Source organism: Amphiprion ocellaris, chromosome 12 (genome assembly GCF_022539595.1).
Source record: "Amphiprion ocellaris isolate individual 3 ecotype Okinawa chromosome 12, ASM2253959v1, whole genome shotgun sequence".
In the NCBI taxonomy this organism is placed as follows: domain Eukaryota; kingdom Metazoa; phylum Chordata; class Actinopteri; family Pomacentridae; genus Amphiprion; species Amphiprion ocellaris.
In genome coordinates, this window is record NC_072777.1 from 4,218,159 (window position 1) to 4,246,128 (window position 27,970).

The 27,970-nt window shown below is 39.0% G+C and overlaps 1 protein-coding gene across 4 annotated transcripts; it reads left to right on the forward strand.

The window, feature by feature from the left end:
• Positions 1 to 27,883, forward strand: snx9b (sorting nexin 9b). Of its 4 annotated transcripts, XM_055015968.1 has the most exons (20): positions 1 to 312; positions 4,418 to 4,504; positions 7,629 to 7,703; positions 8,690 to 8,821; positions 9,411 to 9,488; positions 11,278 to 11,440; positions 15,060 to 15,095; positions 16,676 to 16,814; positions 17,211 to 17,295; positions 17,530 to 17,655; positions 17,847 to 17,964; positions 18,059 to 18,189; positions 20,137 to 20,240; positions 20,362 to 20,465; positions 20,605 to 20,682; positions 20,951 to 21,027; positions 24,242 to 24,331; positions 26,070 to 26,184; positions 26,277 to 26,368; positions 26,543 to 27,883. In XM_055015968.1, the coding sequence occupies exons 1-20, from the start codon at positions 301 to 303 to the stop codon at positions 26,588 to 26,590; spliced, it is 1,890 nt and encodes a 629-aa protein (XP_054871943.1). In that variant the 5' UTR covers positions 1 to 300; the 3' UTR covers positions 26,591 to 27,883. The 4 variants fall into 4 exon arrangements, with proteins under 4 accessions (XP_054871943.1, XP_054871944.1, XP_023125530.1 ...); XM_055015969.1 differs by lacking the exon at positions 9,411 to 9,488 and having other exon boundaries at positions 2 to 312; XM_023269762.3 differs by lacking the exon at positions 15,060 to 15,095 and having other exon boundaries at positions 3 to 312.
• Positions 27,884 to 27,970: the final 87 nt, after the last annotated feature.

Consider the following 27,970-nt stretch of genomic DNA (forward strand, 5'->3'; position numbering starts at 1 on the left):
TCCGCTCCGTGCAGCCTGTCAGCAGCTACGAGCTTCAAACTTGGCAGTCGTTTCCAGCTGCTCCGCTTCCAACCGTCGTTCTCCAGCTCTTTGGGGGTTTTTTTCTTTCTGCTTTTTAAACCAGTTTTTAGGAATGCGTTAACGTGTGTGTGTCGCGGCGTTAGTCCACCGGGAGGAATTATCGTGTTTTCTTCGCCTTTAGCCGAGGAGCAGCGGTGGGGGGGAAATGTCCAGCTGAGGACTGGAAATCCTGAAAACCGCAGGGCCCTGTTTTTGTAATGATTGATCAAAGCTTCGACAATGGCGCTGAAGGTAGGTCTGACAACTTCTCCATGCTTCTGTGTTTTTTAATCGTTAAACGTCCTCCGGTTCGTCCTGACAGTTGTTTTCTCACGGATAATGCGGGCTTGTTCAGGATCAGACGCACAGTTTCTCGCTTTAAGTTTTTACAGTTAGCACTTCTCTCGGTACACATTTGGACCGTAAAACGTTTTAAAAACTCGGTTTTAGTTGCGTGTAATGGCGGCTTGTGGCACATTTGTTCAACGTGAAAGTTTTTGCTATACATGGAAAATGTGTCTCATTAAGAAAGTGTCTTGTGACATTTTACTACCTTTCCAGTGCGGGTCATTCATGCCTTTGTGGAATTCTGGGAAATGTAGTCTTTGGGTGTGTGGGCTGTACTGTGCAGAGAGATGTATATGGCTGGAGCAAAAAATATCACGATTAAATGTTTAATTTAATTTAGTAAACCAACAGAAAGAAGATTTATTTTGAATGTAGCCACCTTTGTTTTAAATTTAACCACTTAAGCCCATTTATGAAGATACACAGGTGATAATTTTGGTGTTACCACACAATTGGAAGGCACACATACACACACAAATAAATACCTTTACACACATAATTACACACATGATATAGAAGAATAAGTAATGGCAAGGAAATTATCTCGATATGCATTTAATACAACAAGTAAAATCCTGAGGCAATAATAATTCAAGGATATTTGTTGTCATTGCATTTCTACAACGAAACTTTGTTGGCATTTTAAAAAAACAACACATTATGGCAGACAACAACAAACAGCTTTAAAAAAAGCAAATATTTTAAAAAATACAAGTATTAAAAAAGTTTAACAGTGCAATGAGGTGCAATGTTTGCTTGAAAGTGTATGATGCGAGTAAAAAAATGCTTAGATTAAGATGGTTATTGCACATATAATAATAATAATACTTTGTTGATATAGCACCCTTAAGAACAGCATTTACAAGGCGCTTTGACAGTCAAAACATGCAAACACAGACAATCAAGCAAGAGAGCAGTCAAGCAAAATAAATAGAAAAATGGTAATGAGTTACATGAATAATTAGCTAGATTAGCACGCATATCAAACAAAGGAACTGGGCAGTTTAAAAAATTAAAGGATAAGATTGAAGGTTAACAGTTACAAAAAATTAGAGAATTAAAAAAATTAAAGCTGACATCACACCAAAGAACTAGGCAGCTAAGGTGAAAATAAAAAGTATAAAATGAACAGGACATAAATACAGATTAGAACACTAAAACTAATTAAAGCTAACAGTGAACTTCACATAAAAGCAAGTCTATAAAAGTGGGTTCTAAGAAGTGATTTAAAAGAAGTTACTGACTGCAACTAGGGTGAAGGTTATAAATTTGTAAACCGTGACCCGACGTCAAGTCCCAGAGCAGGCATCCAGGAGTGTATCGCTAAGGTGGAAGCGGTGAGGGGTCGGTACACAGAGTTGTGGCTGTTTTTACACCACAAAGCCCACCTCGCAGGGCAACCACTGGTTCCTGTCGACTGTAGCTCTCAACAAGGGAGGTCTGTGGCAACAAGAGGCCCAGGATGCGTCGGTTATCATCCACAAGGAGGGCAAGGAATTCACAAAGAATTCAAAATGTGCTTCTTCTTCATGCATTTTCATTTTATGCTTTAATGGAGATTTGCGTCTGATGTATTTCATTGAAACTATCAGTCACTATTGTTTTATTGCAGAGGCCTAATACTGTATAGTGTGGATCTGGTCTTGTAGGTCTATTTAAGTAAAAATTCTAATACTAGTTTTGTATTAGTTCCATAAGGGGAAATGTGCAACGTCGTCAAAGCAGCAAAGTAAAAGTAAGAAAAGCAAGAAAACACAACTATATATTCAAGAGGTGAGGTATACACACTATATGTACAATATAAATAAGAGAAACAGAAGAACACAAGGGTACCAAGAACACAAATTTAAGAATATTTACGTGAATGAATTGCACGTGGGTTTATTGCACATGACCATTGGCTAGCTGTCATTATGTGAGTGAAGTTCCACATTCAAATACTCACTTTAGTAAAAAAGTATTAGCATCTAAGTTTTCTAGAAGTGCTCAGTATTATTATTATTGGATTCCAATTATTGATGCCGTAATGCATTTATCACTTCACACTAGTAGCTGGTAAATGTGTGTTTCTAAATTTCCCCCGGTATTGAAAGAGTTTTATTTGAATCTAATAATAAGGCAACTCTCTGACGCTTTCCAGCAGTAATCCATCATCATTTATTTATTGCTTATATATTGTTTTGGTTACCCTGACGATGCAGAGTAATTAAAGTAATTGGGTAAATGTAGGGGAGTAGAAAGTACAGTGTTTTCCTCTGACAAATCAACTATTAAATTCATTGTCAACTATTCTGATAATCAAGTAATTGGTTTAAGGCTTCTTTAGGAGGGAAAAAATATCTAAATTCCCAGAATCCAGCTTCTAAAATTTGAATGTTATTTGAATATTTGAATATCACCTGTTGTTGGTTTCTCAAAATAATTAACAGATTAATTGATAACGGGAACAATTGTTGGTTGAAACCCTACTATCAATGCATCATTCTGCACAGTAAAAGGCATATACACTAGCATTCAAAAGTTTGGGGTCACCCAGACTATTTCATGTTTTCCCTGAAAACTAAAACTTTCATTCATGTGCTAACATAATTGCACAAGGTTTTTATATTAATCAATTAGCCTTTCAATGCCTTTGGCACCTTTCAACACAGTTAAAATTGACATTATTGGTTAAAGTTGTTCAATATTAAAGTTGCTCTACATTAGTTAAATTTGCTCTATATTAGCCAAAGTTGCTCTGAGTTAAAATTGTTCTGTAACAGTTAAAGCTCCTCTATATTACTTAAAGTTTCCCTAAGGGAGTTAAAGTTGCTTTATATTAATTAAAGTTGCCCTATATTAGTTAAGGTTGCTGTAAAATGAGCTAAAGTTGCTCTACATTCATTACAGTTACTCTAAATGAGTAAAAGTTGACCTACACTACTGTTCAAAAGTTTGGGGTCACCCAGACAATTTCATTTTTCCATGAAAACTCCCACTTTTATCCATGTGCTAACATAACTGCACAAGGGTTTTCTAATCATCAATGAGCCTTTCAACACCATTAGCTAACACAATGTAGCATTAGAACACAGGAGTGATGGTTGCTGGAAATGTTCCTCTGTACCCCTATGGAGATATTCCATTAAAAATCAGCCGTTTCCAGCTAGAACAGTCATTTACCACATTAACAATGTCTAGGCTGTGTTTCTGATTGATTTAATGTTATCTTCATTAAAAAAAACTGCTTTTCTTTCAAAAATAAGGACATTTCTAAATGGCCTCAAACTTTTGAACAGTAGCACAAGTGAAGTTACAGTAACCAAAACACCTATAACATTAGACAACATTTGAATTTTGAGATTAATTAGCATTAAATGACATCCATGCAAATCACATAACAATGCCAACTATTAAGGAAGAAATGATCTGTAGAAATGATAGCTGAGCCAGCAGAAGCATCCGTAACACTTTCTGTTCTGTCGTTCCTGTTAATAAACATCATCCAGCTTCCTCATTTCCTGGGAGGTGATGCACTTATACTAAAATAGACCTCTGTTCAGGGCGATCGAAAATAGCCTCGCATTCCATCTCGCTGGTTAATGAACAAGTAAGTTAGTCACCGGCACACTGTAGCTTTGATACGGTTTTGATAACACACAAAATGCTGGAATAGTTTTCACTCTGCTGCCTCTCGCTGCTGAATGAACATGTGTTTGTGCTGCTCCGGGGCCCTGAGGGAAGGACAGATTAGTGGATGTGGGTCAGTGTGAGAAGACATGTGGGCTCCTGTGTTAAACTGAACCAGGTGATGTGATGGTCCCGGCCTTGTTTCGGTTTATGCTTGAATTTAGGCAAGAGTCAGCGCAACAGGGCCTAGAAGAACTGGTTTGTCCTGTTGATTTCTTTTTACAAGAGAAAGACAGGTTTTTTTATGTGTTCTAGTACATCTCATCTGGCTATGTGCACAGAAAAACAAACTGTCCTCCAATCACCCATTATTCTTTTGTTTTTTTCCTTTGATTTTTAGGCAAAGGTTTTATATGACTTCATTGCTGAGGCTGGAAACAATGAGTTGACGGTGAAAGAAGGCGAGACAGTCACCATCACCAATCAGGTAAATCACACCAGCATTCCTCTACATTGCTTCTTTTTAAATTCAGCACACACTACATGTATTACACCAGACAATCTGCTGCTCAGGAACTGTGTAGATATAATTTATTCAACAGGTTCGTGTTCAGCTTGTTGTTGTATATCAAAAGAAGCTTTGGGTTGCAGTATGTGATCATTTGGAATTAATGTGTCATGATTTGCACTGTGGAAGAGGTCAGGAAACTGGAAGGTTTAGTTTGTCGTAGGTAACATTTGCAGCTACTAGTTTATTATTTTCAGTATGTTAATTTAGTCAGTTGTGGTATTTCTGCTTCAAAGGTCAGAACCTGTAGGAACATTCTCTATTGTAGCCTTAAATGTTTATAGAGCTCCTCCTCTCGCGTTTTTATTGAAAACTCAGTCCTATAAAGGCCGAAATCGCACAACCTCATGTTGTCTATAATCGATGTATGTCACTAATATGTACTGAGGAAAAGGAAGGACATGAGGTGATGAAACACAGAGCAAACATGATGTCATTACTGAGAGCTGCAAACATTTCAAAGGTCACTAACTGTGTGCTGACCTACATAGTTTTCTAATCGAAGTCTGTCTTAAGCCCGCCAGGAAAACAGATTTTTTTTTTGTCGCTAAATAAACTGACTGTGCAGTAATTTGTCCTGGGAGTGTTTTCTACAGATTCTTGGGCTAAACTGGTTATTGCTTTTTGCCCCCCTCCCCAAACTCAAAACCAATGTGTTAAGAGAAACACAATTACAGAAACACAGCTCCATTTTCTGGGGAAACCTGATTTCTCTAGGGTCTCTGCACATGTGTAGGTCCAGTACCTTATACGCCATTATTAAGCAGAAAGACTCCCTCTCCAAATCCTTGTGCGACTGAAAGTGAAATATATTCGTCTCCTGGATTTGGACTCAGCAACAGAGCAGGTTGATGTCTCATTATAGTCTGCCCTCCAGCTAGCAGCTAGCATCCAAAAATAAAGGGTGCCTAGATAAATAATGAAATTTAATCACCAGCTGTGTGTAACTGTGGATTTTAGAGTAATCAACACGTCCTCAGGTTTTTTTTTAGGTCATTTTTCCCAGTGAGTCGGTGCTTTAAGTGCATGTGATGCAGACGTTTGGTGACCTGGTCAGTCCAGGGGCCATTTCTCCATACGTGGATTAGCTTTTTAGCTGGATTAAACCGTTGACGTTTTGACACGATCCCAGGCTTCACTGTTCTTCGAAACAGTTGTTAGAGCGGTCTATCTTCCAGTTCAAACCTACTCGGAAGTAGATTCATTTGGTGGAAACACGATTGTTCTGCCACACTGAACAACTAAAATGGCACACATTTAATACTTTTCATTGCATTCTGCTTTTGGAATCTGTTTCTGTTACTGTAATGTCATTCTTATTCTTGTATTGTTCATTTTGATGTTTCTGTCAACTTTAAAGCTGGAGATATGTTACCTTAGAGCTGTTGTAATATAGTTTTTGGTGGTGGGATGTGATTGAAACAATTAATCTAATTAATTAGAGATTTTGTAATTAATTAATTGTGATTAATCACATTTTGTCAAATAGCAATATTTGACACAATAAGCATAGATTTTCAATTCAAATACATTTTGGTTGATGACTGAATCGATGAATAGACATATACGTGAACTTAAAAGTCTTTTTGTTTCATTGATATTTATCTGCATTTTTCATCTGTCTACTACATTCACAGATGACTGCAACCTCAAAGTGCAATTATAGCGATTAAAGTCAACATTTTAAGACTTTTCGTAAACTCAAGCACTTTCAGTGTCTTGAAAGGTGCCCTATTATGGGATGGCTACACCCTTAGCCGGTACCAGGACTGTCGTAGCTAACGTTAGCTCTGGTGCTAACAGCAACATGTTTTGCATTGAGGTGATGCTGTTGGCTCGAAGTGCTGCAGTGAAAAGAAAACTCTTTGTTATACAATTTGCACACAACCAGGCTTTTCTCCAAGCTGCCATCGGGAAGATTTTTAACCCTCGTGTCGTCCTGCAGGTCAAATTGACCCATTTAAAGTTTGAAAATGTGGGGAAAAAAAATTTCTCAGTGAAACTTCTGATGTCAACATTTTCAACATTTTTAGGAAATTTTTGAAAATTTTTTGCTGGAAAAAAGAAATGTTTAAAAAAGTTTCTTAAGAACATTCACACAAAAAATGAACCAAAATCCAGCGAATTCCACTGGATTTTGGTAAATTTTTGTGTGGATGTTCTTAAAGAAAATATTTCAAGTATTACTGATATATGTGGAATCACTTTAGATATTTTAAAGTTTTTTTTTGAGGATTTTTACTGATTTTTGCCAAATTTGAGTTTTTTTTTTTTTTAAATTAAACTTTTAAGGAATTATTGGAATTTTCTTCCTGAAGGTTTTGCAAATTTTCAGAAATTTGGGGAATTTTTTTGCTGAACTTTTGTATTTTTTTCAGACAAGGAAACAATATTTTTTGGTGCCCATAAATGAAGACAGCAGGAGGGTTAAAAGAAAACTTTCCGCCTTACAAGCTCAATGCTGTCTCGTCTTCCTTCTCTGTTCACTAAATTTTCTTGTGCGCTGACAGTGCGTCCTGTGCACCTTCTTCGCGGCTGGAAAACAAACTTTAGGATAATTATTGCCACCTACTGGACTGGAGCATGCATCAGTGTTACCAGTGTGCCATAAATTAGGGAATTGAGAAAGGTGCGATTAAATGCATTATTTTTTTCAACGCGTTACTTTTTCTGTAATTAATTAATCGAAATTAACGCGTTAAAGTCCCAGCCCTAATCAGTTTGCCTCTTGCTTTTGTTATAGCTATGTTAGCTCTGCTGTAGTAGAAAAGTACATTATAAGATATCAGTAGTAGGGGGATTATGACTTAATTTGTTTGCCACTTTTTGGCACTACTCTGTTCTTGTTTTTGCTGCTTTTGCAGATTTATCTCATCCACATGCAGTCATCTTGAATGTTTGAATCCAAGTATTTTGGAATTCAAACAAACCAGGCTAGCGTAACCAGGATTAACAGATTGGTTTTGGTTCATTTGAGCAACATGCAGAGCTCCAGCCCCGGTTTGTTTGGTGTAATTTGTTGCTGGCTCTTGCTCTGTTTCAGAATATCGGAGGGGGCTGGATTGAAGCACAAAACTCCAGAGGGGAGGTTGGACTGGTGCCCGAGGACTACATCGAGGTAACTTAGACAGCGTTCATAGCGATGCAGAAAGTGTGTGGTGGTGATTTCAGCAAACATTTCACAACCTACAGGCTGTTAGAAGTGTATGTACCGCCACAAAATTAGGAAACTGAACCATCTGCTATTGTGTTTTGAGATCAAAAAGTACAGAATGTCCTATCCAGGTCATCACGCAAAAAAAAAGTTCAAACTCACATCATCTGAATCAATCAGTTATTTCCCACCATAGAGGAAGATGTGTCTGCATACTGTGGTGCTTTCTCTCGCCTGAAACTAAAATCACAACAGGATGTGCCTCCTTCAGGGTTTTGCTGATGAGGATATTTGTGTGTGTTTGTCCAGAAGCTCTTGACTTCATCATGAGAGCATGATTCACTCGAAAGAAATTCACAGAGACAGGAAAAGAGTTTGATTAAACCTCAAGTCTGTGATGTTAACTGTTTAGCCTCACTTCAAATGCCCTCTAACAATGAAATGTCTGTACAAGAGAGAGATTAATATCATCTCTCTGCTGAACTTCACAAACAAGCTCACGTGGATGTGTACGTCTGTCTGACCTTAAGTTACCTCCACAGCTGCCTGTTCGATTCTGCGTCCAAATCATAAAAACCCACAGATGACAGTTGCACTTGTAGCTTATGTAATGTCTAATGAAAAACACCAGGCCTGTTTCTTAAGCAACTACTCTCTATTTCAGTGCACGCTACTGGTGAAAAACAAGATCTGCAAAAACAAACGGATGTTAAACTGCAAAAATAGAATAAAGATATGGTGCTTTTGTTTGATAAGTGGTTAAGCATATGCGTGAAAATCGCCATCCTGTGCCGATACGTTCTGGACAAATTAAAACCCTGTTTGCAAAGCCAGGGAATGCTAAGGAGACAGTCACATTACCACAGAAGAATGTACCTTTAAAAGTCATTAGATCATTGTGGAATATCTGGATTTGTTCACTGTTTTCTGTCTCTCCCTTTCGTTTGTAGCTCAGCAAGCAATTTCCTGCGTTTCAAGGAGCAGGAACCACAGCACCGACTCCAAGTGTAGGAAATGTTGCATCTACGGATCTGTCCTTCTTTGATGCATACGCACCTGCATCGACACCTGCACAAAACCAGGTAATGCAAACGACCAGTGAAAGTTCAGGTATGCCTTTGACTTCTCTAAATTCACAAGAGCTAAAACCATGCTGGGGAAGTAGGTGTAAATATATATATATATATATAGTATCACCGTGCACAGTGTTTCCATTCTCCCTCTCACTAGTGTGTGTGATAGAGCGATGTTGAAAAAAAGCAAAAGCAGAAGTGAGCCGATGACAGAGTTCTACTGACGTTGGCTCAGCCTGTGTGAGCCCCAGAGATGCAGAAGTGAGAGCAGCTGCAGCGGGAGATATTCTCTGTAGTCATGTCATTTATAAACTGACGCAGGTTTTAGCTCGAGCATGTCAGAACTGGGAGGAAATAAGTGCAGTGAAATCTTCTGCAAGGAAGTTCCATGAATATGAGCGAGCTGCTGATCTGTAGAAAATAAGTGTGGGCGCAGTAAATGGTTGAGTCGAGGCAGGAAATGTGTCAGCCATCGTCCCTCGCGCACTCTCACTCTAACACAACAACACCTCAGCAGCGCTTTAACCCATTCCCTGCTCTATGTGTACCTCCACTGCTGGCACTTTGTGATGATGTCACCTTCTTGTCCCCTCTCAAGGTGGATGCTGGGGGCTTGAGTCCCCAGCCGGACACCCCCGACACCCCAGTTTCCCCCTACCTTACGTCCCCTGATGAGGTAATCGCCACTTGGGGGGGTGGTGGGGCGTGGCCAGTGGCATGAACCAAAGCCCTCCCACCCTCTCACCCATTCTCAGCCCAAAACCATCCTCCTCTCTGATTGGTCTGCTTTTTGGCAAATCCCCCTCCGTCGTACCCCCACTGCCTGCAGAGAGCATGATCTCATCTTCTCCATTCACCTTGCACTACATCGCAGACACTCGGATGCTCACACAATCAACTCCCACACCCTTTATTTAAATTATTCGAATCAGCACCCCAAGGAGAACGTTTAAAGATCAGTAAATAATACCTATATCTTTCAGATAATTGACAAATCACACAGACAGATCACTTGCATTTATTAGAAAATGATGATCAGAATGTCACAAACGTAATTGGGTCAGTATATAATTGAGGGACTTTTGAACTCCATGGGATATATCTTGCAAGCATTTTTATTAAAAGTAAAAAAAAAACAAATGTTTTTTTATGTTCATTGTGATCATGTCTTTACAAATTCCATAATTATGTATTATGGAAACAATCGGTTATTAATAAAAAATAACTGGATATCACTAAAATGTCAACTAAATAACCGTCCGAATTTAATAACAACCACCTTCTAATTAGATAAACAATAATAAAATGAAATTATTCAAAAATAGTTTTGATTGTGCTGTTTTTATTAAGTTGAGATAATTATGACAGATATTTCTTTTTTGGCAATATATCAAATTTTACATGGAAAATAACAAATTGTATCTGTGTCCCAGACATCACTTTCCACTAAGTTCCCCATTACAAAAACACCTCTGAAGGAAGTGTGTTAATTCCAGATCACATGATCTGCTCCACATGATGTCACTTCCTGCTGAAGAAAAGACTGGCCAGACTCCAAGGCTTTCTGACTTATTTAATATAGTGTGTGAGTCAAGTGTGGATTTATCACGTCAACAGGTTCACTACAACATCTTTATAAATAACTTTACATTTCAATTTTACTCAATTGTATAAAGAATATTTAGAAGAATCTTTCTGAAAAATGTCATGTGGTGTTTGGTTATAGCCAGGCATGTTGATTTTAGGCCTGAAAACAGCAAAAATGTAAACTTTTATACAAGAAGTCCCGCAATTATATATTGATCCAAATAATAATTATTTTAATGCTAAATGTTTCATAATGTACAGTAAAGTTGCTAATGGAGTGTTGTTCCTCACTACATTCATGTGTTTATTTATTAATGTCCTTGCAGCAGTTTGCTTTGAAACTACTGTTTTATTTGTGAATGTTCGTTAAAACGGTGTATTTGGTAACTGTACTAATTCTGGGTTTGGTTAGCATTAAGGTAATTCTAACCCAGTGAAGACGAGCACACACAGTTGCATGCCTTTGCTCTCATGGTTCACTGCGGTGCGTGTACCTGCCTTGCAAGCATGTAAGTCGCACTTTGAGCTTTCAGGTGCTGTAAAAAATAGAGTGTACCAACAGAAACGGTCGTGTTTGCGTGTAAGCATGTGCTCTTTTTTGGATATGCAGTATTTCCTTTTGTATTTGCCGTCGCCTCATCTGTGAAGCAGTGTTTACAAACTACACTATCAAGCTGATTTATCTCTCAACGGATCCCCTCTAGCAACCAGGTCTGCGTCACGTATTTGGAAAAGCATGTTGTTTTAAGACTACTGTTAGCTTCTCATTAAACAGACTTCCAAACAAGGCTGGACTCGGTTCTGTCTCCTCTCTGTCCGCTCCCTCTCCATTTCTGTTCCTTTTCCTTCAGCATGATTCGTCTTTCTGTCTCTTCCAGGCCAGTAACGGCAATGATCCCTGGTCGGTGTGGAACGCAGACCCCTCCGGGGGTTCCAGCAACAACTGGGCGTCTAATCCTGAGGGCACCCAGACGGGGAAGAGCGCTGCTGATCCCTGGGGCTCCGTGTCGCAGGGCCACCCTCAGGCTTACCAAGGCCCAGGTAGGAACAGCTTTATAGCCGTCGTTGGCCAAATGTTATCTGTCAATACTGTAAAATTACTGCCTATAATATTATGGCAGTTATAAATTGTAAATTTCATTCTTGTGGCTTTATTTATTTCATTAATTACCGCTATTTAAAACCACAGGTTAATTCAAAATAGGAACTGCTGAGCTGCGTATTTATTCATTGAAGTGCTTCTGCTTCCTTTTCAAGTTGTTACATGCATTTGCTGTTAATGTGTTTAATGTTTAACAGGCTTTTTCACTTGTCAGACTTTGAAGAAACTCACGTGATGATTTGTAAGACAGATGGAAGAGAAATTTAGGAGCATGAATGTCTTGATGTCTTACTGTGGTTTCAGGACTGTGAAGGTCACATGTTGTTTTGGTTCTTGGAATCACAACAGTGTCTTGTGATGCCATTTAGGCCCCGTTTACACGACAACGTTTCACCCAAAAACAAAAGTATTTCCTTTGCCTTGTTGGTTTTACACGACAGTGGAGTGAAAAGAATCTGCGTTTACATTGGAACGCTGGAAGGCCAGTAGTCAGCCATGGAACTTTGTAGAGGCACAACCCATGTGACCACTAAAAGTTCCTCCACAGACCAGAAGAAGTACAGCCGCTGATGTAGAGGTGGGCTGATTGTCTGGCATATATATTGAATGCGTCTTTGCTGATTACAGTAGTGGTGCAACAAATGCACCTTTTGGTGAAGGAGATTCAATAAATTCAGTAAACTCAGCAGCACAAGCCTAACACAGTGGTCCGCCATTGTTACTGTTGTCGTCCGGTTCGCGCATGACAACTAGATTAAAAGTCTATTGCACAAAGCGGAGTCAAGAAACTACTTGGGGTTTCAGAGGATTAAGGACTAATTCAAGATTTTTGTTGCCTAATTTTGACACATTTGCGTCAGTGTGATCACTTTCACAGCAACAAATTGCATGGAATCCCACAGGAAGAATTCTCTCAACACCTTTCTGACCTTTTTGCACACTTCCCAGACCCTTAAAATCCCAGAAGTGGAGGTTGTAGAACATGGCATCGACATTCTCACTGAAAACTCAGGCTATTCATTCACGCGGTGACGGTGGCTGTAACGTTTGGGAAAAATTCCACTATGGAGGCCGTATTCAAAAGTGTCGTCTAAAGCGCTGTTTCTGTGCAAACAGGAGACCGCAATGCAACAAATCCTTAGCGTTTCATCTTCAAACCGTGAAACATTTTACACGACAGGACACAAACCGTAGAAGAGGAACTGTATAGAAAACAATGCAGGAAACACAGCGCTTTTCTCTTCTCTTTGCCTCGGTTTTCTCTGCTGATTCTCTAAACCAACAAAAGCAAACGAAAGGAGGGGCTGAAGGAATCACGTCTATTGTCTCCCTTCACACCACTTACCTACACCTTCCTGAGAAGCACAATCCAAAGCCTCTTTCTGCTGTTACAGGGTTCCAAAAAATGCTCCTGCAAGTCTCTGTGAAGAGTTAAAAGCTAGAAATTAAAAAAAAACATGAATACGAAAGGTGCACTTCAACAAGCCCCTGAAGGATGTTGAAATGACGTCTCCTCCAGATGACAGTATCAGCTGTCAGATGTCCAATGTTGGGAGGTGCAGGACAATGGTCAGACTGTTCCTAAAGCCCAATAGATGCACACAGGTCCAGTGCTGGATGCATGCTTTAGCGTTGATGGGAGTAAAGTCCTCACTGACCCTTAGGTTACTGTTTGCTTTTTAGACTGTAACTGTGGGGATAGGATTGGACGTGTGGCTGCAGTGGATAGAGTAGATGTGGAAACACAAGACTGACTGATGTGTCGGCTCAATCCATCAAACAATCGGACTAAGCAGCCTTGTGCAACATAATTAGATTTTGTGGTTTGTGACTCGGTCTGGTAGTCCGATGCCGCAATTACCTTCTCGTTGGGATGCTTGTTTTGGCTCGTCGTGATAGTGGCTGCCGCATCCCACTGCAGTCAGTGTTTTGGTAAACATCCTGTGTAAATGTTTGAGTTTTCTGACCACAATCCAGCTCTTTGGATATGCTGTAAAAGGTCTAATTAAAATGCTGCTGTGACGAGGGTTTTTGTCATGTGAAGGACAATGAAATAAAAATATGCTGATTAGCAAGTGAAATATACACTACTATTCAAAAGTTTGGAGTCACTTAGAAATGTCCTTGTTTTTGAAAGAAAAGCAGTTATTTTTCAATGAATAAATGAATGAATTAAATGAATCAGAGAAGCAGTCTAGACATTGTTAATGTGGTAAATGACTATTGTAGCTGGAAACGGTTGATTTTTAATGGAATATCTAACAACTCATTTATTTTTCACAATAAGTTACTCTGTGATATTCAGGAGATAAGGTGTAATATGTTTCTTAGGTTTAGAGAAAATGGTCTGTTGATATTTGGTATAAACGAAAACTACAAAATAATTTTGTTATAGAGATTAGATACAGTATGGAACCTGATTTGAAGTATAATTTAAGCAAAAACCAGATCCCTGTGTGCACAGTTACACTCAGGGAACATTCCCATCAGCCTTAGAGACTGGGAGGTTTAATGCTGCTCCAGAGGAGGACAGACTTTGTTTGCTGTGTAATTTAGGTAAAGTGGAGAATGAGGTTCATTTTATGTTTTACTGTCCTGTATACTAAGATATCAGGGAGTTGCTTTTCAGTCAGATGTCCTCTGTTTATGCTGATGTCTTTTGGTTGGACGACCATGAAAAATTTGAGTTATGTTTTGGAAGAGGAACCTTTTTCATGGCAGAATTTCTTTGCCCAGCCTGGGATAAAAGGCAACATATTTAGTTTGAGAACTGAGCAGCAGAATAATGTGTGTTTTGGATGTTTTGCTGCAATGCTGGTATATTGGTGTTTTGTAAACCTATGAGGGTTGGACATGCTTGTGTGCATGACATGAAAATAAAGAAATTAATCAATCTCCATAGAGGTACAGAGGAACATTTCCAGCAACCATCACTCCTGTGTTCTAATGCTACATTGTGTTAGCTAATGGTGTTGAAAGGATAATTAATGATTAGAAAACCCTTGTGCAGTTATGTTAGCACGTGGATAAAAGTGTGAGTTTTCATGGAAAACATGAAATTGTCTGGATGACCCCAAACTTTTAAAACTGCAGTGCATGTTGAGTAGTTTTGACGTCTCCTTCTTAGAGTGGGTTTGCATCATAAAACAACATGACAAAAGATGTTGTTTACATTCAGGACAGAGTACACTTTCCTGTCCTTCACCTTCACCTCATAATAACTCGTATACCTTGAGAATATACTATAATCCCTGTAATTTGGAGTTTTAGGTACTTTGGTCCAGTATTTACCATTTCTAAATTCTCCGCTGCCCGGTGACTTTTACTCCCAGATGTGCTTTTTCTTATTCCTTCCAGCATCTGGAAAGGACAGCCCAGTCATGATTCAGTTTTGGCCAGACTGTGGAAAAGTTAGCCTCACTCATGACTCAGAAAGACAAATTCCTTGACCTGTTTTTTAAATTCTCCATTTGCTTTTTGTGAAAAAGAGAGCGCAGGAGAAAAAAGGGCCAGGAGAAAAGTTAACAGACTTTTCCTTTCTTTCTCTCTTTGCCAAAGACATCTACCCGTACCCTTACCTTATTGATTACACAGGTATCGCATTTGTGGCACGTTGGAAGCTTCCTAATTCCTGTGTGTAGACTGGCAATAAGTACATGTGATGAGTGAAACTTTCCACCTTGGAGTTTTAAGACTTGAACTTTATAAGGCATGTGTGTGTACTTTGATATTAACACTATATTAACTACGATGTGATGTGAGAAGGTGATTTCTGGAATTTAAGAGGAGTGTGGCCTCTTTTTTTTTTTTGTCCCAGCATGCCTGCCATGTATAGATAAAGAGAAGTAAATAAAATATGAATGTAGTGTGTTTTGAGCTTTTTTGAGGGGAGGGGAGGAAACCTTTTTCTGAAATTAAGAAATCTGTGGCTGCTTATTTTACACACGGTCTTTGGACAGTCTTAACAGTTAGGAATAAATCTTTAAACATTCATAACGTTGTAGGATGAGAAAGTTGTTAAAAGTCCTCTCTGCTACTGTAGGCATGTTTTTTCGCTACTTCCTCCCATGTTACAAACTGCGTTTAGATGTTGGAAAAGCAAAATTAAATGTGAAATTACAGGAAAGTGTAGGTAAATTTGGCCTTACTCATCTATTAGGGCTGCACAGTTAATCAAATGTTAATCTTTATCTTGATTTTGGCCTCACAATTAAATGAACGTAAAATACATGTTCCACTCATATAAAATTTCACACATGGAAAACAGCTCTTGTAGATAAAATCATCAAACATTTCATTACTACCATAAATCCAATTTTTTGCCTCCAGGAGATTCACAGAATTCATACAAGGAATAATTTTAAAGTCTTCTTTTGCAGTGCTCTGTTTATTTAAATATATATTTTAGTACAATCAAAGTATTTTTGCAAATTTTACTCTGTTGTTTGAAAATATATACGTTTCTATGGCTTAAGGATATTTTATACTCTAAATCAAATATTAAAAAAAATCTGGTTCTTGTCTTAATTCTGACCTGTATGTAGTTTTGCATTTGCCTTCATAGGACAGTAATGCAGCAGGCCACTTATACTATATTTATGTGTGAAAATATCCTCTTTGTTTGTAAGGTCTGCTTCGAACAAACAAACTCTGAGTCTGTTTCTTTCCATTAAGCCTATATGCTGCATCAGTGTGCTTTCAAGCCTCCTTCTGAAGCGAAGCGAGCAGCTTTTGAGAAAATTGTGCTACAAAATCCACGTGTTTTTTAGCAGCATCTGGGAGTGGAGAGGATTTCAGGGTACTGCTGATTTCTTTGCTGAGATGTACATGCACTTTTTTTAGGCACTGGTTTAAAATGATGCACGCACACTTTACATTAAACATAATGTGTGGGAAAACAGGAAGTGCAGCCAAGGATAAATTTAACCTTTCATGTCTGCAACATCTGTGTGGGATATTTATACCCTGCTGACGTTAAGTGAGAGTGGTGATGATTAGAATGTATTTTTAATGTAAGAAACAATTTACTAATTTGCATTGTTTTTGACACAGATGAGTGCTGCATGTCCTCCAGCTGATGTGAATGCACCCGTTTGCTCCAAAAGAATAATTAATCTTATATTTAGAACCACAGAGCATGTGATTTAAACCTAATTATATGAATCTGACCCCAGGGGCAGAGGACGATGAGTGGGATGATGAATGGGACGACATGAAGTCCACTGGTGGTTACGCAGAGTCAGAATCTGGAGACGGTGGCGCGTTACAGAGAGGAGGAACTCACGCATCTTCAATGAAAATCTCCCTCAACAAGTAAGACTTAGTGTGTGATCATACGTGAAGCTTTAAAATCAGTTTTTGTGGAATAACGCAGCAGCTGATGGTTAAATCTTCGACAAGCACTGAGTGCATTACAGTTCATCCCTTAATCTGAAAAGGAAAAAAATGCATAAACAGAATTATTTAAACTGTTAAATGTGGTTGGTAACAATTTTTAGCTCGTCTTAGAATGCACTTTTTCCAAATGTGTTCGACCTTTCAGAGTTTGAGGTTTTGCTTCCAGAAATGTCGCCGTCACCCCTAGAATTTCACGCACAGCAATCAACTGAATTCTCACTGTTTCCACCAGGTCACACGTAATTTTTTGATTAAACTGAGACTTTGTGGAAGAGTTAAAGAGACTAATCAGGAAACTTTCTCTTTGAGCAGGTTTCCTGGCTTCTCCAAGTCTGGTCCGGAGATCTACCTCCTTTGCAAACAGCTCGCCAAGGGCAAAGACAAGCTGACAATTTATGTAGGTTATCTCTAAATATATGTGTAAATTATATACAATTCATTAGGAGATATTTTTAAATGGTAGTGGTATACAACAGAATCTACCTGATTTAATTGTTGCTATTTCTCAGGTCAGAATTTTGCGGTTATTTACTGTATTTCTTTCACATAGTTTCATCTTTTTGCCAGCTTCATTTTAAGTTTGTGTGACTTGAAATGCAACGTTGCATCATTCTTTATGTTTGGTGCTCAGACTGGAGAAGTTGGTCCGGTGTGGTCTTACCCCGAAGCCCAGCTGGACTGCATTGTAGCTGATCCCAAGAAAGGCTCAAAGATGTACGGCCTCAAGAGCTACATCGAGTACCAGATCACACCCAATGTAAGAATCCAGCAGCTTCTTCAAAATGTCAAATCACCAGGATGTGCTAAGTAGAGTTTATTCAGCAACCAAAAATACAAGCAAGAAGGCCATTTTAAAAACATCATTTTGGTTAATGGGAGCTATGAAGCTTTTGGCTGAAGTCAGTTCTTGCTTCAAGGTTTCATGAACTCCATGTTTTGGGTTTGCAGACCACAAATCGACCAGTCAATCACAGATACAAGCACTTTGATTGGCTGTATGAGAGGCTCCTGGACAAATTCGGTTCAGCCATCCCCATCCCCTCTTTACCGGACAAGCAGGTGACGGGTGAGTAACCGACTCTCACACCGTTAATATGTGCATGCCAGACAGTATGTCGCAGTTATAAATTGACAATTTTCTTTTCTTTGCTCTTTTAAAGGCCGTTTTGAGGAAGAGTTTATTAAGATGCGTATGGAGCGGTTGCAAGGTTGGATGACCAGGATGTGCAGGCACCCTGTTGTTTCCTCCAGCGACGTGTTTCAGCTTTTCCTCACTTACAAGGACGAGAAGGTAAACTGCAGCTCCTGTGTTTACTTCCCCTTAACATCTCAAATTATGTTTACTTTGAGATTATACTGGCAAAAGGTAGAAACGATCTACTTTTATTATTGAAATTCATGTTTTAAAAAGTTGCTGCATATTGTATGGGCTATAACAAAGATTGTCTATTATTGTTACTAACTTGTTGGGTTTGGGAGCTATTTGGTTGTTTTAATTCATTTATTGTTTAACCCTCTGAACTGTAGGAGAGTCTGGGTGTGTTTTTTTTAAGCTCCTGTCACATTTTTCCTCACTCTGAGCTCATTTTTCACTGCAATGTAAAGTTCTGCACCTCCATGGAGACAGCACAACCGTGGCTAGAAGCAGAGAGAAGTCAAAAATCTTTTCCTTGTTGTACATATTGGACTGTACGACTTTTTTCCATGTGCCCACTGGTGTTAACAATACTGGAAAAATAAAATAGATATTTTATTACTTATGTTGTTCATTTGGTTCCACCCTTGTGTAAACAAAGTCTGCAGTTCAGCTGAAAAGTTACCTAATTTTTTGACACAGACCTGATGTTTGCAGCTGAGTCAATAACTGATTATCAACTGTGGCAATTAGCAAAACATTTTTAGTCTTTTACAGAATGTGGTCACTGCAAGAGACTTTTTGATTTTTAAATGAGACATGCAGAACAAGAAAAGCTGTCAGAGAGCGCAGTACTCCACCAAGGCTGTTCATTCCCCGATGTGGCATTGTCAGAAATGCAATGTTTTTTTGTAGAAAACATTTGTTTATTAGTTATTGATGATCAGAAATCATGGCAACATAGAATGTGTCCATTTAATATAGATGTACCCACAAACAAAATGACATTGCACTGAGCACAGGCGTGTGTTATGCATGTGTACGTTATGTACAGATACCGAATCGCGTGACCTAAACATGTAGCAGGCGGCGGGAACTGATGAGACTCAGAAACACCCCCACAATTTAATCAATTGTTCCTTGTATCATTTCCAATGGATAAGTCCCGATACGTCCGCAGCGGTGGATTTGTAGTAGGATTGCAATCATGTGATCATCAGCAGGCAGCTGACGTAGTGTTCACTTGTTGTCATAGTTACAGTGACGCTGTGCTGCTATCTCACAATGATATAGAAATCTTTAACATATCCATGGATCCAGACTATAAGCTGCATCACTGCCAAAATCTAATCACTTGGTCCTTGAGTCATTTCTGACCTTCCCTGAAAATTTCATCCAAGTCCGTTGACAAACCAACGCCGATCATCGCGTAACTCCATCGCTTTCCTTGGTGGACTTACAATCCACTGGGCCTTCAGTTCTTCAGATGCTGGCAGAGCATGAAGACTTTTGTGTTCACTCTTACAGCCAACAGCAGAACATTTGCTGTAGGCTGCTGTAGTTAGCAAAAACAGCTCTAGAAAGTAAACTAGAAAATCACTCAGATAGAGCAGTACTCCGCCAAGGCTGCTCAGTCGTCGTATCATTTCTGACGGCTGAGATATCGGGGATCCAGACCATAAGCCGCATCACTGCCAAAATGTAGTCACTTGGTCCTTGTGGCATTTCTGACTATAACTGAAAATTTCCTCCAAATCCAGTGGTCCGTTTTTGAGTAATGCTGCTAACAGTCAGACAAACAGATGGACAGACCAACGCCGATCGTCACATAACCTCCGCCGCATGCCTTGGTGGAGTAATGAAATGATTTAGATGAAATATCCTGATTGCATGCTTATATTGTGCTTTTTTTCCGGATGAAAGTCGCACATAAGTAGTTTAAGGACTGTCAAAGCACTGAAAATCATACAGTCGTTTTCGTTTCTACACTTTCTTGCTGGATAAATGTTGTAATTTTGGTGATTTAAAAAAACATACCTTTTAAACCTGGCAGCTCTGGGATTTGGAGATTTAATTAAAAAGAGTGATGATTGATCTGTGCAGGACTGGAAGATGGGGAAGAGAAAAGCAGAGAAAGATGAGACAGTGGGAGTGATGATCTTCTCCACGATAGAGCCTGAAGCTCACGACCTGGAGCTTGCAGAAGTGTGAGTTAAATCAAACTTTGCAAGGAGAAAACCACGACTAAGTTACTTGTGTGCAGTAGTTAGGTGTTTATGCATGCCAGCAATATTCTGAATATTCAGTACATGTGCTGCTCGTTTACAGGGATCAGAAATGTGAGCAGTTCAGCAGGTTTACCAAAGCCATGGATGATGGGGTGAAGGAAATCCTCACAGTGGGAAACGAGCACTGGAAGAGATGTACAGGCCGTATGTTCACGCTGCACTGAAGCTAAATAAGTGTTTTACAGCACACAGGCCACGCCTTCACTCTGCTGTAATTACTGTTTGCATTAAAAATTCACAAGTATTTTCTCAACACTATCTGTGTTCTTCTCATCATCTGTAGCTTTGCCAAAAGAATACCAGAGAATCGGCAAAGCCTTCCAAAACCTTTCCTCTGTCTTTACCAGCAGCGGATACCAAGGTATAGAACAAAAATATGACATCACGTGTTGTTTTGGGCAGTTTACGCATTTTCCCAGGTGGACATGATAGCCAGTTCTGTCTTTGTTTCCAAGCTGGAGAGATTGCTGTAATTAACGCAGCGCTGTAATCCCAATGGTGAAAGCAGAAGCAGATGCAGCTCGCTATGCAGTCATTCATTATGTGGAAACATGTTTCGAAACACAACAGTACACACAGGCTATTGGGCAACACGGTGATGACACGTTTTAACTCCTTTTATGTTGAAGGCGAGTCAACCCTCACTGATGCCATGACAGCAGCAGGGAAGACGTACGAAGAGATTGCTCAGATGGTTGCAGAGCAGGTAGGTCCTCTGACCGCTGTCATTACCAGTATTCACAAAGTTACACAACTATTTCTAACCCTCCTATTGTCACCGTTCCCATAACAACTACCACCTGAGGTCCAGTGATCTCATAACACTCTCTATCCTTAAGGTTCACACTGAATTCCTTTCACTTTGCTGCAGCAATCGATTGGAATTCCCTCCAAAAATCAAAACTCTCTCAAACTGTCAGCTCTTTACGTGTTTAAGCAGAAGCTGCAGCAGACCCTGGCTGACTGTTTCTCACTGAACTTCAAGCATTAATCCAGGCTGTCTTTAATCTCTGTTCAAACACTTCTGTGTCCTGTTTTTGTATATGTATTGTTTCTTTGTTGTCTTTTTGCTGCTGGGGCCTCTTGCCAGGTCGTCACTGTAAATGAGAATTTGTTCTCAACTGATCCTACCTGGTAAAATAAAGAATAAATAGATAAAACTCAAATTATTATGAATGTTTAAGGGAGAGTGGGGTAAAATCTTTTTACTTGAAGTGGCATTTTTTTTCAATGAAGATAGCATTAAATGAATCATAAATCCAGTCTAGACATTGTTAATGTGGTAAATGACTATTCTAGCAGGAAACAGCTGATTTTTTATGGAATATCTCCATAGAGGTACAGAGGAACATTTCCAGCAACCATCACTCCTGTGTTCTAATGCTACATTGTGTTAGCTAATGGTGTTGAAAGGCTCATTGATGATTAGAAAACCCTTGTGCAGTTATGTTAGCACATGAATAACATTGTGAGTTTTCATGGAAAGTGTGACCGCAGACTTTTGAACAGTAGTGCATACTTGTCCATAAATTGCTTTAAAGTCATTCTGTCGATCTTGATCTGCCATCTGACGTATGGACTTCCCATTCTTTACTTCTCCTTCAGAGAAGCTGAAGCCCAATCTGTCTTCCACTGGTCTCATTTTGGTTATAAAATATAGAAATGCGATACAGAATTACAATAATGTGATTATTTACCGATCATCGTAAGTGGCCCCGGCCTTCTGGCTCAACTTAACCCCATTGCCACCATTTTAACAAAAGTGCATCATCCAGGCAGTTTAGAGCTAGCTTCATGCTAACGCTGATACTAATGCACTGACACACGTGTGAAATAGTTTCAGGTGTCTCAGTAGTTGTTCAGACACAACACTCATGAATCCATAAACATGAGAAATTTACTTTGAACGGCAAAAAAACTATGTTTACCTCTTCCTCCATGTGCTCCTTCTCTTCACAGGGAGAGTATAACCGATCTCTCCAAAAATATTCGGTCACACAACCAATTTCTTCCATGGTTTTCTATAAACAAGAGCTGGCTCATCTTGCCCTACTCCCCCCATGCCTAGAAATTCACACACAGATCGTATTGTTGATGTTCGATAAACCGCACTTGTTTCCTTCATGAGCATGAGAACTATAAGACGTAGCTCGAACGTCTTGAAGCTTATTTTAGGTATTTGTGTCGGCTGCATCATTTTTCATTCATGGTCACACTTCATGATACGTCTCACGATATCTCTGAACATTTCCTGATGACATCCACTGTTTACTTCCTGGTTGTGCTGTTTTAATGACCTCTAGAACCCAACGTCCTGCTCACCAAGTCTGTATCTGTAGAGGAAGAGACCGAGGCGAGATTTATTTCTAGTATTTCCTCAGCCTTGTTCTGACCTATGATTTGATTCTGACTTTTTCTGATCGTTTTGTTGAGCCCGATCCTCATGCTGTGTTATAAAGTCACTTCTTGGCTTTTTTGATGTCCCAGCAGCTTCCAGAGGGAGGATTCATCTGGTAAGCTTGTGCTGCTCCAGACAGTTTTTATCAGTTCTCCTGCAGAAATGATAGCGGTACCTTAGCGATACAGTTTAGAGTTGGACAAAGACGATGTCTTGACATGGATTCATTAAAGCAGTAAAGTTTATCTGCTCACAGCTTTCTCTTACATCAGGGGTGTCAAACTCATTTTAATTCAGGTTCCACATTCAGCCCAATTTGACCTCAAGTGACCAGTAAAATCACAGCATAATAACCTCTAAGTAACAACAACTCCAAAATTTTCCTTTGTTTTAGTTCAAAAAAGTACATTCTGAAAATGTTCTCATTTAATGAACTATCTTATTACAGAACATCATAAACAACCTGAAATTTCTTAAGAAAAATAAGTGAAATTCCAACAACATTATGCCTCAGTTTATCATTTACACATTAAATGTTAAAGATCAGAGTGTTTACAAAGGAACAAAACATTCAATCACAGGTATCTGGAACTGAACGATATAGTATTTGCCTTAATGATCAAGAACAACAAAAGTCAGATAAAAAAGATAAAAAATAACAGCAGACAAAATATTACAAAAATGAAAAAATGAGACAAAATGAGAGAAACAACACGAAACAAAACAAAAAAGAGACAAAAATTAGACAAAAAGTTACAAAGCGACAAAAAATGGATACATGACAAAAGCGTGACAAAAAACACAATGTGACAAGAATAAGATAAAAAAACAAGCAAGACAAAAAGGAAACGAAACAACAAACAAAACGACAAAAACATAACAAATGACAAAAGTCAGACAAAAAAAGATCAAAAACAAAATCAAGGCAAAATATTACAAAAATGAGACACAAAATGACAAAAGAACAATTATCAGTCTAGTATTTTACTTAATAATCAAAAGAACTTGTCATTTTCTGGAATTTATTTCAAATTTACAGTCTTACAAATTTACAATTTGCAGTTAATGTCTTCTCTGTACTCTTCACAAAGTTGTCCCGGCCGGATTGGACCCTCTGGTGGGCCGGTTTTGGCCCACAGGCCACATGTTTGACACCCTTGTCTTATATGGTCAATGAAAAGGAAAGAATGTAGGAAGTGAATTTTATTTGCAATGCAAACAGATAATTTAGCTAAAAATTCTGTTGGTGTTTTTTACTCCTTTACCAACTCCCTGTTGAGTGTCTCTACCTACTGGATGTTCATCTGAATCCATGGTCGTGTCATATGTAGTGCTGTTGTGTTAAACTTAAACTCCTGTGACCTAAAGTTTCCCTGTTTCCCCGTATTCTCTCTTATCAGGATCTTGCATTAGTTCCTGCTCCAGAGTTAACTTTGTCACTTTTGTTCCAATTTTAGGTCCTTTACCTCACTTTTTTCCTTTATACATTTATCACTTCCGTGTCTGTTTGTTTTGTTTTCAGCCCAAGAAAGACCTTCACTTCCTCATGGAGACCAACAATGAATACAAGGGTCTTCTTGGATGCTTCCCGGACACCATTGGAGTCCATAAGGTACGTCAGCTCCTATGGTATTAGGAAACAGGGAAACTGCTATCAGCATGAAGATTTAGTAGAAAACACAATTAAAAGCTAGCATATTATACTTCAACTGGTCTGGGAGGAAACTAGATCTTTGCACTTCCTTTTAGCCCAATTGATCACAGAGCTTTTCCCCTAAATGAGGTGAGAGAGTATAAAAAGCAGCAAAATAAACAGTGGGATAAACTGAGGACTTCCACTCAGGAAAGTGCAGTTTGAACTATAAGTGAATGTTGAGCTATAGACAATTTTTGCAGATTTAAAATGCATAAGGAGAGCTGCGAGAGAAGGGTTGTATTTTCAGTTTGTGCTGTTCTTTTTTTGTTTGTTTTTAGTTTGTTTGTTTTTGCTTTTTCTGGATTTCTGCCTACTGCACCTTAAACAAGAAGGCTTATTTATAGTTTTCAATCTGAATGCCAAAGCTAGCAAAAAGTGGCCTGATGCACAGTAATTCAAATGATGTAACAATAAGACGGTATATCTCAAATTAGACGAGATTATGCAAATTTTGTCAGCACAGACCAAATAATTGACTTATAACATGTATTTTTCTCCATGCATGCATACATACACTACTGTTCAAAAGTTTGAGTTCACTTAGAAATGTCCTTAACTTTGAAAGGAAGGCAATTTTTTTCAGTGAAGATAGCATTAAATGAATCATAAATCAAGTCTAGACATTGTTAATGTGGTAAATGACTATTCTAGCTGGAAACAGCTGATTTTTAATGGAATATCTCCATAGAGGTACAGAGGAACATTTCCAGCAACCATCACTCCTGTGTTCTAATGCTACATTGTGTTAGCTAATGGTGTTGAAAGGATAATTGATGATTAGAAAACCCTTGTGCAGTTATGTTAGTACATGGATAAAAGTGTGAGTTTTCATGGAAAACATGGGATTGTCTGGATGACACCAAACTTTTCAACTGTAGTGTAGGTCAACTGTAACTAATATAGAGCAACTTTAACTCGTTTAGAGCAACTTTAACTAATATAGAACAACTTTAACTCGTTTAGAGCAACTTTAGCTAATATAGAGCAACGTTCATGAATCTGGAGCAACTTTAACTCATTTAGAGCAACTTTAACTAATATAGAACAACTTTAACTCGTTTAAAGCAACTTTAGCTAATATAAAGCAACGTTCATGAATATGGAGCAACTTTAACTCATTTAGAGCAAATTTAACTAATGTAGAGGAACTTTAACTCATTTAGAACAACTTTAGCAACTTGTGCAATTATCTTAGCACATGAAAAAAGTGAGTTTTCATGGAAAACATGAAATTGCCTGGATGACATCAAATTTTTGAATGGTAGTGTATATAAAAAGTTAAACCTACACTTACCAAGCATCGCCACAAATCTATTTTTTTTAGTTACTTTTTGGCCTTTTGTTGGCTTTATTAGATGGGTATAGTTGAGAGTCAGACAGGAAAGTAGGGAGAATAATGGGGGGAAGACATGCAGTAAAGGTCCGTGAGCTGGAATCGAACCTAGGCCTCTGCATCAGGGACTATAGCCCCTGTTCATGGGTCGCCCGCTCAACCTGTTGAGCTATCTGGGTGCTCGTTGCCGCATACTTTAATTAATATTTTGATTCATGAGTCGCTGTAGCCCACTCAATGGGCAAAATTAGTGAATATTTGCAAGCTACGGACACCAGGTTGACTGCTGTGTTGTTGTTTGCTCGCTTCTAATTCTCACAGGCAGCCATCGACAAGGTGAAGGAGGCTGACAAACTGGTGGCTGCCAGTAAAATTACCCCTCAGGACAAAGTCACCATGGCCAAACGCGTCAGCACCATGTCTTACGCATTACAAGGTACCCACCGCGCTCTCACTCTTAATTGAAGCGTTGCAGTTCATCGCAGCGCTCTGTCTGATCTCTGTGGTTTTCCTTCACTTGCGGCGCAGCTGAGATGAACCACTTCCATAGCAACCGTATCTATGACTACAACCGGGTCATGCAGCAGTACCTGGAGGAGCAAGTCAAGTTTTACGAGACGGTACAGGCACTTTTATTGACCGTTTATCCCAGCAAATTTAAGCCCGTCCTTTTCATTGCCTTATTACCTGGAAGGCAGCTGCACAGTGCTTAGATACTGAAGACACTAAACCCTCTCATGACCACTCTGCCTTTGTACTCATGCTCGCTTTTCTCTCTTCTTCTGCACCCCCAGATCGCTGCGAAGCTGAGACAAGCACACAGTCAGTTCACTACGATGTGAAAAACAACCGTCGGGAGTCTCGCACTACAAAACAAGAAAAGTTAAACCATCTTTGCTTACATTTGCATTATTTTCCCTCCTTTTAATTTAAATTTCACTTCTGTTTCACTGTTACCTCATTTCCTCTTTTCCTGCCAACTGTCCCAGCTCGTCGGCGTTGCCTTTGTCCGCTGCTCTCAGGAGTTTATGAAGTTTGTGAGCGTGAAAAAGCTTTGACACTAGTGGGTTTTAGGTGCAGCAGTGATAACAGAATGCACCGCACCATTTCCACACATTTCCCTCTGTCCAAGGTTCACAGCTTGTAAGGCAGGAACTAAAAGTTACAACGGTCATGAATTCTTTCATTGCATGAGTCAAACTCCAGCGTTTTCCTGCTTTGGGTGTTTTAAAGCAATAGTCTGCAGTTTTTCAGCCGTTCTTCCAGGAAAGGATTTATTAATGTGGCAAAACTATTATCTGCACAGATTGACACCAAAAACCAAAGCCATCCTCAGCCAGGGAGTTCATTTTTAAATGCAGCTTCAAAAGCATATTCAAGCTTTACTTATTTCTCAGCAAATATCGGGTTTATTTGGATTCGTTTTGCTCAGAGTCTCCCATCACTGTTAGTAGAAGCAGGCGCATTCCTTTATGAATCTAAGTCTTGGCAAAAGGTAGAATTTGTGTCCTCTGTGTGTCCTCTGTGTGTCCACTGCTGGCAGTGCCTAAACCCCCCTTTCATCCTGCACTTCCTCAAAAGTGAGCAGGAAGCTCCACCTTTTTCCTGTCCTGCCCCTCTAGGAAAAATAGAACTAGTTAACATAGCGCCCCCAGTCTACAGACTACGATACTGCAGTTTACATTTCAGAAGAAAAGATGTGGAAGACTGAGGTTGGGTTGCACATTTCGGAATCTACATCCTGCTGCAGACGGTGCCAAAACAGTTCCCTCTGCTCCTGAAAAATGTTTGTCCTTGTTTTGACCAGATTATGGTTTTGATATGAAGGTAGTGGCAACATTCACTTGAGAATTTGTGCTATAAAGAGTTTGAGAAAGAACTATGAACTATGTCTTGTATGAAGTTTTTCTTTTTTGCTTTTCATCGCCCAGTTTTCAATCAGTCTCTAATCTTGTTCACTTTTTTCTTATCACTTGTTCCTTAAAAAATATACATGAAAAATATATATATATATATATATTCTATTGAACCTATCAGGTGCTTCTTGTCATCGAGATACTATTTTATGTATAGAAGTATTTGCGATATGGTGAGCAGAAATTCTGTTTGATTTATTAAACAATGATTTGTACTCATTGGGATTTCATTAGTTTCTGTTTGCGTGTTTGAGAGAAACCTCCTCTTGGTTTCTATATGCTTCGGTGTACAACACGCCGCGCACG

Coding starts and splice junctions, on each gene's coding strand:
- snx9b (XM_055015968.1), top strand. Junction 20,466..20,604: donor CTGGAAGAGATGTACAGGCC/GTATGTTCACGC, acceptor CATCATCTGTAG/CTTTGCCAAAAGAATACCAG. Junction 26,369..26,542: donor AAGTCAAGTTTTACGAGACG/GTACAGGCACTT, acceptor CTGCACCCCCAG/ATCGCTGCGAAGCTGAGACA.